This window comes from Engraulis encrasicolus, chromosome 12 (genome assembly GCF_034702125.1).
Source record: "Engraulis encrasicolus isolate BLACKSEA-1 chromosome 12, IST_EnEncr_1.0, whole genome shotgun sequence".
NCBI lineage: Eukaryota > Metazoa > Chordata > Actinopteri > Clupeiformes > Engraulidae > Engraulis > Engraulis encrasicolus.
The window spans coordinates 48,312,192-48,327,191 of record NC_085868.1 but is presented as its reverse complement, the minus strand read 5'-3'; the positions used below and the strand labels follow the sequence as shown (position 1 = coordinate 48,327,191).

The following is a 15,000-nucleotide window of genomic DNA, read 5'->3' as shown; positions in this document are numbered from 1 at the left end:
GAGGACAGGAGAGGAGGGGATAGAAGAGAGGAGATGAGAGGAGGGCAGTTGAGAGAAGGGGAGGGGAGAGGGAGAGAAGAGAGGAGAGGAGAGGAGAGGAGAGGAGAGGAGAGGAGAGGAGAGGAAAGGAGAGGAGAGGAGGGGAGAGGAGAGGAGAGGAGGGGAGAGTAGGTGAGAGGAGAGGAGAGTAGAGGAGAGGAGAGGAGAGGAAAGGAGAGGAGAGGAGAGGAGGGGAGGGGAGGGGATAGGAGAGGAGAGGAGGGGAGAGGAGAGGAGAGGAGGGGAGAGGAGAGGAGAGGAGAGTAGGGGAGAGGAGAGGAGAGGAGAGGAGAGGAGAGGAGAGGAGAGGAGGAATTGTTAAAATTTATGTAATAATTTCAACCAAAAAGAGAGGAAATGCTGGCTTGAAAAGTGCAAGTACAACAAAATAAAGTCTGCTCGTTACACGTCCAAACAGAAAAGAATATTGTAGCACGGTATAGTCTATCACTTTGTTTCTGTTGCTTTCTTTTCCAAGTTTACCTGCTCGCGGTCGTTCCTTCTCTTCTCGTCCTCGGCCCTCCGCCGGTCCTCCTCCTCTTTGCGGCGGCGCTCCATCTCCTCCATCCTCCTCTTCTCCTCCTGCTCTCTCCTCCTCTGCTCGCGCTCCTGTTGCCTCCTCATCTCGCGCTCCCGCCGCTGTTGCTGTAGACGACCAGCAGATGGCAAGAGTGAGCACATCACATTTTGCTTGCTCTGCATTTTCCATTTACTAACAATGCACAGGCATTTTATGTAAAATAGACAAGCTCTTGGATCTCGAAAAGTCTTCATTTCTGCTTTATAAACAAATAAAGGAAACAGATTTGTGCAATGTGTGCTACACACAATATGAAGAGTTTACCGTCATTGTCAATAAGGGAACAAAATTGTGTTTGGAGTACAACACTCAGAAGTAGTATTAGCAGCGGATTCTCAAGTAAAGTGCATTAGAGGTAAAAGTGACACCAGTGCTTGATTCCCCCTCCCCCATCCCACTTAAATTGTAACAAAGGCTTTTCATGTTATGTGCTCGGCAATTAGTGCCTATGGTGTGTAACATACGGGAAATTAAGAGCTTCTTGATTTATAAATCCAAAACCAGTGCCACTAAACAAGACGAATGGCAAAGGGCACAAGTGCCAAGTGCATCTGGCTTTGTGTCCCACACACACACACACACACACACACACACACACACACACACACACACAGACACAGACACAGACACAGACACACAGACACACACACACACACACACACACACACACACACACACACACACACACACACATACGCCCACATACGCACACACACACACACACACACACACACACACACACACACACACACACACACACACACCAGGGTTGCCAGATGAGGCTGATGATTTCCAGCCCAAAAAAATGCTCAAAACCCACCTAGAAGCACAAAATCCCGCCCAATTCTATTGATTTCTATGGCAAAAATTGGGCGGGTTTTTCTGCTAAATGCCATTTTTACCCGCACACGGCCATCCTAAGCAGCCCATTTGGGCGGGAAACAGCCCAATCTGGCAACACTGACAAGGACACACGCAAGTGCATGCTCTGCACTCTGATTAAGAACATGTCTAGACATGCCCACGGTAGCCAAGTCCTCATTTGCTCAATTGTGCATTTCACATATCGAAGTAGACCAGGCAATTTGTCCTGCACAATACATTCCTACGAGCTCAATGCAAACATTTTAACAGAAGTGCTGAATGAAAAAAAGCCCAGAAGCAGCCCAGACAATTTCTCTGGCACTATATATTTCTATAACCTCAATGCAAACATTTTAACAGAAAACCTGCAAGAATGAAATGCCTGAACACTAAAAACGTCTAGTGAGTCTTAACAGCTTGGCATATAGCACACCGCCCCTTGCAAAACACAGACATTGACAATACATCAGCGCCTTGTGCCAATTAATTGAAACGAGTAGTACGGCAGGAAAAAAAAATACAATACTGGCTGATTCAATAACGGCTGTAATTGGGCCGGAGTGCTTGAATTGCATTAGTCCGCTTTAAATTACCACGGACTGGAAAGGCACTTGGAGAGCTCCGGACTCTCCTCCTTCTCTCCAGAGCCAAAAGCAGCATTTTAAACATATTGACTCTGAAGAAGATGTGAGAATGTTGAAACGTTAGCCTTGCCACTTGCCCAATAAAACAAGTAATCTTCCACATCTGAAGATGCTCCGGTGACTCCTTTCTTTCCCTGCATCTACCAGTCCTTTCAAGTGACGCACCAGATTGTGAAGTGCAGGAGCGCAGTGGACATCTGTCTTTTCTGCAGCATTTTAAATATTTGCAAAGGAAAAGAAGCATGACTTAATTCCTTGATCCTGTCTGTGACGTTAGACTTGGGGTCCAAGTCAAACTGGTGCCTCCTGTCCTTTTGTTTGGCTTGTGGCCTCTTGCCTCGGTGTCACCCCACCTCTGTGGAGAAAACCGTCAAGTTTACCTTCTGTCAAGCCTGGCAGTGCAACTTATGGTGGGGGTTTTCCCCATTCAAGTATTGGCAGAGGACGCGCTCAACTTCTTGGAAAACCGAAAAGCTTTTGGGTGCGAGATAAAAAGCGTCAACTTAAGGAAGAAGAAATCCGCACTCACAAACTGCGTCTCATTATTTATTTATATTACCACCATGTCCAAAAAGCAAACGCGTTTCGGCTAACAAGCCTTCATCAGTGCGTGTTAGCCGAAACGCGTTTGCTTTTTGGACATGGTGGTAATATAAATAAATAATGAGACGCAGTTTGTGGGTGCGGTTTTCCCCATTCAACATCTCGATTGCAAATGAGAAAATGACCTTTGTTTGAAATCTGCTTTTGCGAGATGCTGAATAAAACTTTCATCATGCCTCACATGATGAGGCAATTAACTAAATTGACATGTACCACATTGATCCCACCACTTAATGATTTCTTCCTTTGTAAGGGCACGCCATAACGTTGTGATGTTTCAAGTCGTGTTTAAACTTGAGGCTACAAGCTACATTTGTGCAATCATGCTAACAGGCAGACCCCAAACAAACAAAGACACAGCCAACTGACCATAAGTGTGTGTCAGCATGTGAAATCATTGAAAACCGATTCATACCCAACTGATATAATATATGCACAGAAGTGCATGTACCATCAGTGTATGTACATCCCAAAGGCTATATTTCCTTCGCACTCTAAAGAAGGCCCAGCTACCACGAGATCTGCTCACTAACTTCTACAGGTGTACAATTGAATCAGTAATTACATACAGCATTACATCTTGGTAGACCAGCAGCTGCACACACGACAACAAGAAGATGTTACAGCGCATCATTAAAACAGCAGAGAGAATCATTGGGTGCCAACTACCCACACTTGAGGAGATCCACCATACACGCTGCACAAACAGAGCATTAAACATGCTTAAAGATCACACACAGCCTGGTCACAGGCTCTTCACCATGCTACCATCTGGCAGGCGCTTTAGGACTCTGCGTGCCCGCACTACGAGAATGAAGGACAGCTTTTATCCAACTGCCATTAGACTCTTGAACGCAATACGTCACCTGCCCCCCCTCAATACTTTAGGACTATCGATACTGTGAGATGCACATGGATTTTTATGGATTTTTATATATTATTTATTTACTGTTAATATATCTTTTATTTTGTGGGCATTTGTGGGTTGCTACTAAACACAATCTCGCTATATTTGTATAGTGACAATAAAAGTCTACTCTACTCTACTCTCTCTACTCTACTCATCTGTTACCTACAAATAAAAGTCCCACAGTACCCAAGGGCACCTTATACCACTGTCATGTTTAAAGTCATATTTAAAATCTGTCCCACTGTATTTGCACAATTATGCTAACAGATGGACCCAAACAAACAAACAAAGAAACCAACTGACCAAAAACATAACCTCACCTTTCTTGGGTTATAAATTATGAACTGGCATGAAAACAAAAAAGTGCCTCCCTACATATAAAATGTGCTTAGACCGTAAATCATTCAAAAACAATTCATATCTAAACTAATATATGCACAGCAGTGTACGTAGAACCGCTAAACATCTGCAACCAATAAATTACATTTCTCTGTGTTCCAGAAATGACATGTAAACAGTTAAAGCTTTCCATAAATCAATAAATGATTCATTGTTATTGTTTGGTGGCTGTCAAGTCACACAACCATCCAACATACTAGGACTTCTTCCCACTTGTTAGATGTTTGTGTTCTGGGAATACTCCAGCTGTTGCATTGTGGGATTCCTCCTAAAATTTCTACCATATTGCTATTTTGTACACTACATATTTTAACAGTCTCCTTTGATGTGAATTTGAATGCACACTACCTCTATGCTCCTTTTTTCCACTTCTGTCTGTGCAAAAGCAATTCCAATCACAGGCCAACATTAGCTTCAAATTAGCTTCAGCTATTCAGCAATGGGCAAATTAGATTCAATAGTTACAATCCAGAGCCAGGCACAAATGACCTGGTTTTACCTGTACAATTCAAACAGGTGATCATTCAACAATGCAAACACATTGTGAATTTTGACAGGCAAAACCAGGTCATTTGAGATATGCGACACTGGATCGTATAACTCATGAATCAAGTTTGCCATCACTGCAGCTATTCCACCATGAAACACAACAGCTACCGAAACTGTATTAGGTTGTGCAGGGTTCTCAGTGTATACTGTATCTGTATACACGTCAAGTCATGATGGTCAAGGCTGGTTTAGTCGCAACAACTGACTGCAACTGCTTTCTCAGCTCAAGATCGTTCCGCTTCCCACATCTGAAAGGGTCTCTTCAGCTCTCATACCCCGGTGGTGGACTTCCAGTTATTTAACCTTTAGTTGGGTGCCGCTAGTGACAGGCTGGTGACAGCTCCATCCATGTGACTTTAGGGCCACATGAGTTCAAGGTGGTGATTTGCAACTGTTGGCTCAGGCGGGGTAACTCCAGAGAGGGTGTGATAGTGAGGTGAATTCAGGTCAACTGTACTGTAGAGTGAACTGAAGGGACGTTGTTGAATGAATCTTAAAAAGCGGACGTGGAAGTTCAATCCCATGACATTCACACAAAATGTCTGGCTCCATAGGGGCGCTTCCTGGAGTTTGAGAGGTATTGTTTGAGGTGGGCCCTTGTATGAGGAAACATGACCCAAACCATTGCAATAAAGGTTAGATTTTTCCTGTTACAGACATACACACACCTACTGTCCACCCCTTTACTGCCCGACCACACACACGCACGTGCGTACACATACACACACGCACGCACACACACACACACGCGCGCGCGCTCTCACGTACACCCACTCAATCACAGACGCACGTACACAGATCGTCAGCTCATACCTCCTCGAGCCGCCTCCTCTGCTCCTTCTGCTGCTCGATGCGCTTCTGGCGTTCGGCCAGTAGTTGGCGCTTGTACTCCTCCTGCTCCCTCAGCTGCTGCTCCTGCAGGAGCTGCTGCCTCCTCAGCGCCTCCGAGCGCTCCTTGTTCTCCTGCTGCAGGCGGATGAAGTCCCGACGCAGCGTCGACTCACCCGGCACGTTCACGATGGAGCTGTAAACACACACACACACACACAGACACACAGACAGACACACACACACAGACACACACACACACAGACACACAGACAGACAGACAGACACACAGACAGACAGACAGACAGACAGACAGACAGACAGACAGACAGACAGACAGACAGACAGACAGACACAGACACAGACACAGACACAGACACAGACACACACACACGCGCACGCACACGCACACGCACACGCACACACACAAAACACTCCTGAGCAACACATTCAAGAACGGAGCTGATGATGCAGCAGAGGCAAAAATAGTTGTTCGCTCCAATAATAAATGAAGTCAAGCTGTAACCTTTTGTCTCTTGAACTGTTTAACAATTCTCCTTTTACCAGTAGCTAAAAGCTGTTCATGGATTCTTGAACTTCTTTAAAAAAATAAATAAAAAAAAGTTGTGTTTCATGAAAGAGAAAATAAAGAAAGAAAGAAAACAAGTTAGTTGTGTTTCATGGAAGAGAACCACATGAAAGTAGCTCCATATAGTGCACTGACAGGGGTAATGCAGTCAAGATCAATAGGAAGACACATTAAAGCAGCACTCAGGAGCACTCTATGACAGTATTAGTAACTCCATTTACACTGTAGATGGATGGCACTGCATTGTGGTGTGGAGAGTAGATCAGCCTGCATTGTGCGAGACCCACCTAAGCTCTGGTACTGAGAAACACACTCCACCACTCCGATATTGTACTGTAACTAGAGATGTACCGGATCCAAGATCCGGTTCCGGATCCGGCAGGATAATAGGGTTTTTCACAGGATCCGCATCCGGTTCCAGGATCCAGGATCTGGTAGCCGAGGCTTTTAAGTCAAAATAGTTTGAGCCAACGTGACAAAAAGGGCCCACGTGTGTGAGTAGGCTATGTGTTTCAACCCTTTCGTAGGATCCGGTATCCGGTTCCGGATCCGGCAGGATCTTAAGCAGTGGATCCGGTATCCGGCAGGATCCTAAAAATCAGGATCCGGTGCATCTCTAACTGTAACTGCAGTTATAAATGTATTGCACTGGCTAGATGGATTCAAGACGCACCCAGGCTCTCGACTATAGTATCCAGAAATACACTTATAAATGGATGACAATGGATTGTAGAGTTGCGGCCAGACAACATTGGGGCCAGGCAACATTGTGCGAGTTGGTTTTGTGATAGTTATAAAGAACATAGCACTGGATAGATGATGTAGTGTTGAGACCCGACTGTATTGTGCAAAAGCCATCTGGGCTCTCGACTATGGTATCGATAAACACACTCATGTATTGTAACTCAAGTTATAAAACTGATACTAGATTACTATTACTCGACATACACTATACTACGTACACTTTACTATATTTAATTCATTGCATTGGAGGGGTGTGAAGGCCAGAGTGCATTATGGGATACGTTACCTGGGCTCTCCCTCGGCCTCTGGGGGATCCTCCTCTTCCTCCTCACTGCCACTGTACTCGTACTCCGTCTCATCTACACACAATATGAAGATCAGGACTCAAGACACATTCATACTCAAAACAGTGTGTGTGTGTGTGTGTGTGTGTGTGTGTGTGTGTGTGTGTGTGTGTGTGTGTGTGTGTGTGTGTGTGTGTGTGTGTGTGTGTGTGTGTGTGTGTGTGTGTGTGTGTGTGTGTGTGTGTGTGTGTGTGTGTGTGTGTGTGTGTGTGTGTCAGTTCTGCGTCATGTGAGTGACTGTGCGTTGGGTCGTGTGTCAGACTGAGTGTGCTAGTGCTGGTTCATGTGTCTGTGTGTGTTATAGTTCATGTGTCTATGTGTGTTATTGTGTGCCCGATTTGTGTGATTGTGCATGTTATGGTCTGTGTAAGTTAATGTGCCATTATGAGCTTTTAGTAATTTTGTGCTACTGGTTGTTGCATGTCCGTGTTTGTTTAAAAGGGGTTGTGAGTCTGTATATGTATGTGTGCATGACACGCAAACGCAAAACTGCCCCGCTGCGTTCCTCCACTCACCCTTCTCTCCCCTCTTCTTGCGCGTGCGGTCGATGTGGTCCTTGAGCTGGATGCGCACCTGCCTCTCGTTGGGCTGGTCGCGGATGAAGGGGTGCTTCAGCAGCTGGTCCGTGGGGGGCCGCTGGGTGTAGTTCTTCACCAGGCAGCTCTCGATGAAGCTGAAGAACTTCTTAGACCTGAGAAGACACACACACACACACACACACACGCACACGCACACGCACACGCACGCACACACACACACACACACACACACGCGCACACACACACACACACACACACACACACACACACACACACACACACACACACACACACACACGCACACGCACACGCACACGCACACGCACACGCACACGCACACGCACACGCACACGCACACACACACACAACATGCACACAGTCAGACCATACATCCACAGCAGGCACACATTACACACAGCAGGCACACATCGTCTATATCTGCTGAAGAACTTCGTACACAACAACTTCCTGACAACTAGGGATGCAAACGATTAATCGACTTTAATCAATCAATGTGTTAATTGATTAAAAAAAAATTAATCACAATTAATCGACAATTCAGCTGACAAGAGACCCAGGTGAAATGGGCATGTGAAGAGTGTGTGTGAAGAGGGGTGTGAATAGTGGGATTATTTAAATCACCTTTGGATTAAAGAATTGAAATAGAATCAATTTAAATGTGGTATTTTATATCAATTTTTAATGAAATTCTTTAGATTTAGTAAGTTTTTTTCGAGAAAACATTGAGATTTCGGGGGGGAAACGCTTATCAATTAATCGTAAGTCGATCGATAAGGCTATCAACTAATGATTAATGAATTAATCGATAATTTGCATCCCTACTGACAACGCAAATACAGGGACGAACAGTTAAAACATACTTCCATACGTATACACATGCAGTTCATTGTCAAACATAGACAAAACCACACACAAACATCTAAACATGCTCTTATATTCCTCGATGAAAACATGTCTACGGTATAATCTGCCCATGCTAAAGAACTTCCTAGCCCTGAGAATGGAGACATCAAATACACATACAATTAACTGATCTCATAAAAAGGCGTGTTATTTCACGCCAATGCATTCCGCATGTTGTTCTCCTCAGAACACATCCACCCATACAACATCAAAATATGCAGTCAAACACACAACCATACAAACATGATTTTATTCTGTGATTTAAAAAAAAATGCCTATCTGTCCCAGGCAGGAGAACTTCAACAAATGGATGACAAAATGGAGGACAAGGGGGGGTATTTTAGAGAACTTAAATGAACAGAGTTGTCATACAAGAGGAGTTTGGCTCAAAGTAACGCTTCTTTCTTTAATCACAAGGTCTGAGAGCCACAGTTAATAATTAAGCAAGTCACAGATCAGATGCTACAGAGATAACTGGCACTAGGGGAAGGACAGTTCCAGTTGCAGAGTGGCCAAGCCCTGCTTGGAGTAGAGCACAGGGGAAAAAAGAAAGAAAAGAAGAAAGAAAGAAAGAAAGAAAGAAACAGAAACTAAGAAGGACAAACAAAAATGGAAGGCTCAAAGGCAGAGGGAAAGGCCGAAAGACTTGGTAAACTGTCCCTGATGTCATGGAAACGCAGTGGCACTTTGATGTGGGGAAAAGCCATCGCCAGGATAGAGGTAAGAGGCAGAGATGTGATGGCGAAAGTAAGACAAGAGGGTTGACTCAGAGTGTCGAGATCAGGTCAGTTTCAGTCGGAGAGTGATAAAGCACTGGATTAATGAAAGAATGAAAACGAAAGACGGGACATAAAAGAAAGAACAAAAACGAAAGACAGACATAAAAATAAGAGGAAAAAAAATAAGTATTTCTCTTATAAAACAAAGTAGCCTCTTAGTCGCCCTTGATGTCATGGAAACTTTGATGAGTGTCTTGATGTGCCATCGTCAAGCCACAGGTATGACACAGACAGGGCACAGAGCTCCCTACTGAAGAGCAGCTGTCCTTTGCCAACAGGTCAGGGGTGAATTTCTCAAAACCAAAGTTGCTTACTACATTAGCTACTTTGTTGTTTTCAATGCACTTTCCCATTGGCAACTACCGAAGTTGCTAACAGGCTAACAACTTATCTTTTGAGAAACTCACCCCAGGCCAACAGCACTCGGCACCACACCACACTGTATCGCAGACCTGGGGTGAGTTTCTCAAAAGGGAAGTTGTTAGCCTGTTAGCAACTTCGGTAGTTGCCAATGGGAAAATGCATTGAAAGCAACGAAGTAGCTAATGTAGTAAGCAACTTTGGTTTCGAGAAATTCACCCCAGATGTGCAGCAGATGTCCAAACAGGCCTGTTGGCATCTGGGCACGAAACATTAACACCCACCACACACACGCTCACTGGCATTCAGACGGGTAACATACACGCACGCTCACTTTTCTTGCTCACACGCACACAAACTTTACTACTGGAGGGAGCATTCTAGGCATACTAAGGCACACACACACGTACACACACACACACACGTACACACACATACGCGCGTACACACACACATACGCGCGTACACACACACACACACTTTACAAGGCATTCTAATGGAGGGGACTCCTGAAAAATGTTTATCGCCTGAGGGATTTCCACGTGCTTTGTTATTTGCACGAAACAATAGCAGCATTTTACTAACTCAAACAGAGCAGAGTCCAGCAGAACCTGTGAGAAATCCACCCATGGAATTTTCTAGAGAAAGAAATTAAACTCTGACTGCAGCTTGGAAAAAATGCGGGAATTAAAAAAAGGATCTCTTCTCAGCGTGGCAACCGGGGTGAAGCGAGGTTATTAAGGGAGGGGCAAATTGAGAACCCTCTCAAAAACAAGATGTTCATCTCAAGGGGGCTATCTTCCAAATAAAGAATTTGAATTTGATAAAGAATTTGAAGATAAGTAGGTCCATAAAACACTAACTTTTTACTCACTTAACAGGCTACATTAAATTGGAACAAGTAGGAAACCTAGTAATAGAGTGTCCACTGGCTCTATTTAAAAACGGAAACATAAGCCTGTGATTCTCTAATATTAGGACACTATAGCCCACTTTGGCTCCTTCTCTGGGTTATTAACTAAAGCAACTTTTTGGAATAGTACTATGTGAACCCGGAACAATTACACCAACAGTGTCCAGTCTTTTATTTAAAGATCGCCTCTCAACGTTATTTCATTAATACTGCCGTGTTCCCCAATGTTATTGAATGTGTTACGCGTTGGTCCTGTTTTAAAAAACGCACTGGTTGCTTTGTTTCAAGACGTTTTTGCAAGCTGGCAAGGTGGCTTGTGGAGAAACGAGAGAGAGTGTTCCGTGTTTCTCGTGGAAATGCGTCTCTGATTGGCTCACTCCTCCTGCTCTCGAAGAAACGCGTCTCTGATTGGCTCAGTCCTCTAGTTCTTGGAGGGAATGTAATGGCAAACAGAGTCGCCACTTCCCCGGGTGGTACTGCACTATAGGGGCGCCAGCGGAGGCGTGCAGGCTCCATTCAGGGCTGTGCTCTTTCGACAGCGACCCCTAGGCTTGCTGCAGGCACGGAGCAACCAGAGTGAGTTGGCTTTATATATGAGGCTTTGTGCTGTGTGTGTACCTGAGAGTAGCAACCAGCTGATAGCTAAGCTAAGCTATGTTTCGGGCCACCAGACGTTGCTTGTTTTGAAAACAAGCAGAAAAAAATACTCGACATGTTTTTAGATAAATGGGTCGATATAAACCTTTGTGGGCAACGCCTTCTTTCGACGTGACGAAACACAGAAAGGCTTTCGTGATTCGCTCGTTTCTCTGCATTATTTATGTAAATTGGGAAACACCGGGAAACACAGCCAGGAGAGTTGACGCACCGCTATGAGAGCCTTGCAAGTGAGTTTAACTTGGGGTGACCGTCCGATCTTCGAAAGGAGTGAGTAAAACTGAGTTTTATCGGAAGTTGGCCTTTAAAACTGAGACATAACCCTGTTATTCTCTTTTATATCATGGTGATGATCACGTCATGTTGTGTCGTGTCTGACTCACCATTTCTTGGACTTGAGTCTAGGCGGTGGGTTTCTGGGAATGAGGAAGAGCGCTCTCATCGGGTGCATGTCACACAGCGCTGCAAAGGAAAAATACAAACAAACAAATAAACAAACAAACAAACAAGCAAAGCACATTAAATATGAAGAACCTGCTGGACTCCACAGCAATGACAAATACATGTGATGCTATCCACCAATCCAAAATACATGATGTATCTATTTTACATATTCAACAGTCAATTTTACAGCTGGAAGAAGGCCTCACTCTGAGAATGTGCTAACTCAAATGTTTTTTTTTATTATTTTTTTTAAAGAGTCCGCACCTTGCATAAATAAGTTTTTCACATACTTGCTTTGCACCCTCTTTTTGAAAAACATCTTAAACCGTACAGGCACATCTCTTGCAATTCTTGTGTGCATTATGCATGTACTGTATATGTATGCGCCATTGTGTTCAAATAATCATGAATTAATCTGCTTACATTGGACATTGGTCTACGGTCCTTTTTGTACAGCCTCCTCTACCTCCATATTTCCCCATCTCTCTTCTCAAGCACCCCAGACCAGCCTTCTGTTTTAATGACCTGGGTTCTGCTTCAGGCCATTTTTTTTCTACTACAAGTACTCAGATGACAATTTTTTTCGCCCTCTTTTTCTCTTTTGGCCGGTCACCTTCTCACTCTAGGAGAGACTCTGACTAAGGGCTTGGGTTTTGGAGCCCGCGGGCAACTTCATGAACTGATACTAGCCACTTTGTAAACAAAACTACATGTAGCAGATTTAGAAACAAGATTATCTTCTGTGCTGAGTCAGACAGTACAGAAGCGGGAAAAAGGAAAGAAAAAATGCAAAAGAATGAAAATTGCACTTTTTTAATGAGACCACTGCAGAACACACACAGTGAGAGAGAGAGAGAGAGAGAGAGAGAGAGAGAGAGAGAGAGAGAGAGAGAGAGAGAGACAGAAAGAGCGAGAGAGAGAGAGACAGAAAGAGCGAGAGAGCGCAAGAGGAAAATCAGGGCTGGGTACACTAGTAGGGAAAAATAATAACCTACAGTCATAGAGACTTGTAAAAAGAGAAACAGGCCTGGCAAGAGGGAGGAGACAGTATTGGGGTCAGGCTTTAAAGAGGCAACAGTGCTACTTACGCGGGGCCCCCTCTGCCATCTCTATGGCTGTAATACCACACGACCACAAGTCACTCTGTGGAGAGAGACAGAGAAGACACACACACACTGTAAAACACTGTACAGGCATGGGTACACACAGTCACGGACACACAGGCCAGACAAACAACAAGGCACACTCACACACAAGCTTAGACACATAGACAGGTAGACACAATCTCACACGCAAAAGTTTGCACAGATAGATAGACAGACAGACAGACAGTTCGACAGAGAGACAGAACAACATATCCAAGTGCAATATCTGTTCACAGTTGTTTGCACGCTCTGATCTGGATTACTTGTGGGTTGATGCATTTCCAGGTTAAATGTTTATACATCACACATACTGTGTATATAGCGGTGTTGATTTGCTACCGTCGTGCGTCATTGTCGTGGATGTGTGTCATGTTGACACAAGAGCAGCTTTGGCCGTGTTGATATCCTTGTGTGTGTGCGAGTGTGTGTGACGCTAGGGACACATGCAGGCAAAACGAGTGAAGTCAGGAGAGGTGAAATTCAGTGTTCCATTCTCACAGCTCAACCGTCATCAGGTCGCCACCGCAAATCAAACAGAATGAAGCATTTATATTTGATTGGGCGCCACAGGAGGAATCCGCTCCGCGTTTGCATGATATTAAACTTGGTCTAAAAATTATTTCGCTACGCTCCTCTTCGCTTGCCTTCACCTCATAGGAATGAATGTCGAAGTTCGTATTGCTTGGCCAAATACGCATGTATGTGTCCCTGGCGCGACTGTGTATGTGACGTGAAGTATTTGTGTGTCTATGTCCATGACAGTGTGTTTCTCAGTCTATGTCCGAGAGAGTGTGCCTTTGTGCGAATGTCTGAGATAGTGAGTCTATGTCCGAGTGTGCAAGTGTGCGTGTCTCTACATCAGAGTCTGTGTGTGTATGCGTGTTTACATGACGGCAAGTTTGTCATACAAACCCTGCAGTCTGAGAGTGTCCGTGTGTTTGGTGCGCGCGCATGTGTGTGCATACTCCCTTACCCTGTAGTCGTAGGTGGCGTCTGGGTTCTCGTCGCAGGCGATGACCTCTGGAGCCATCCAATAGGGTGTTCCGATGAAGGTGTTCCTCCGCCCCACTGTCCTATCCAGCTGTGCACTCACGCCAAAGTCCACTACACACACACACACACACACACACACACACACACACACACACACACACACACACACACACACACACACACACACACACACACACACACACACACACACACACACACACACACACACACACACACACACACACACACACACACACACACACACACACACACACACACACACACACACACAAAATTCCATTAAGAAGGTGTTCATCCGAACCAGCTGAGCACACCCTCTAAAGACCTGTGTGTGTGTGTGTGTGTGTGTGTGTGTGTGTGTGTGTGTGTGTGTGTGTGTGTGTGTGTGTGTGTGTATGTGTGTATGTACGCGTGCGTGCGTGTGTACACAAATCACGACGACATTATAATGACTGGGTCAGTTGACAGTGAAATGGGGAAGTAAGCAGTGACCTGGCAGTGACATTTGGAAATATACACATTTGCTGACCCCTTTGTACTTTAGCCAGTTAGTTTCCATCGCACTGAGAATAATGACGTACACAATTTTGAATGGCAATTCTCTATTCATTCTAGTCAGCTGTTAGTGCTATGGAGGTTCTTAAAGGTGCACTGTGTAGGATGGTGGTCCGAGTAGGTATTGCAACTATGCTGCTCATTGAGAAACTGTGCCGTCTACTGCCAAATTTGATCTTTTCATGAATATTAACCAAATAATGAACAATGAATAATGAATAATATATACCGGTACTAGTATGACGAAAGTTAAAGCTAACCATGTCTTTTTCTTGAAATTCAAAATGGCGGGCAATGAAGAAGATACCCCTTTTCATGCATGAAAAAATTCAATTTTCCCAGTCATAATGAATACTTGTGATGGTGGCAGTGGTAAGTATTCAGGGAAAAGCTAACATTTGTTAATGGGCAGCATGAATTCTGGAAATCAACTTCTAAAAATATTACACAGTGCACCTTTAAGGTATTGGTTTTATGTTGAGTTGTCTCTATGCGGGCGCATGGGCGGGGAGCATGATGGAGTTCTATAACCACGTCAAATGATACAGGCTGTGTGTGTGTGTGTGTGTGTGTGTGT

General features: G+C 44.5%; 1 protein-coding gene across 5 annotated transcripts in view; it reads right to left on the bottom strand.

The window, feature by feature from the left end:
- The window catches only part of LOC134459870 (mitogen-activated protein kinase kinase kinase kinase 4-like), a 113,059-nt gene that overhangs the window by 34,497 nt on the left and 63,562 nt on the right, over nt 1-15,000 (bottom strand). For all 5 annotated transcript variants that reach the window (XM_063212349.1, XM_063212350.1, XM_063212351.1 and 2 more), the window contains exons 7-13: nt 13,828-13,958; nt 12,798-12,852; nt 11,649-11,727; nt 7,609-7,784; nt 7,036-7,108; nt 5,402-5,612; nt 523-684 (exon numbers count right to left, since the gene is read on the bottom strand). In XM_063212349.1, coding sequence (XP_063068419.1) covers nt 523-684; nt 5,402-5,612; nt 7,036-7,108; nt 7,609-7,784; nt 11,649-11,727; nt 12,798-12,852; nt 13,828-13,958 — 887 coding nt within the window. The remainder of the gene's footprint in view (nt 1-522; nt 685-5,401; nt 5,613-7,035; nt 7,109-7,608; nt 7,785-11,648; nt 11,728-12,797; nt 12,853-13,827; nt 13,959-15,000) is intronic.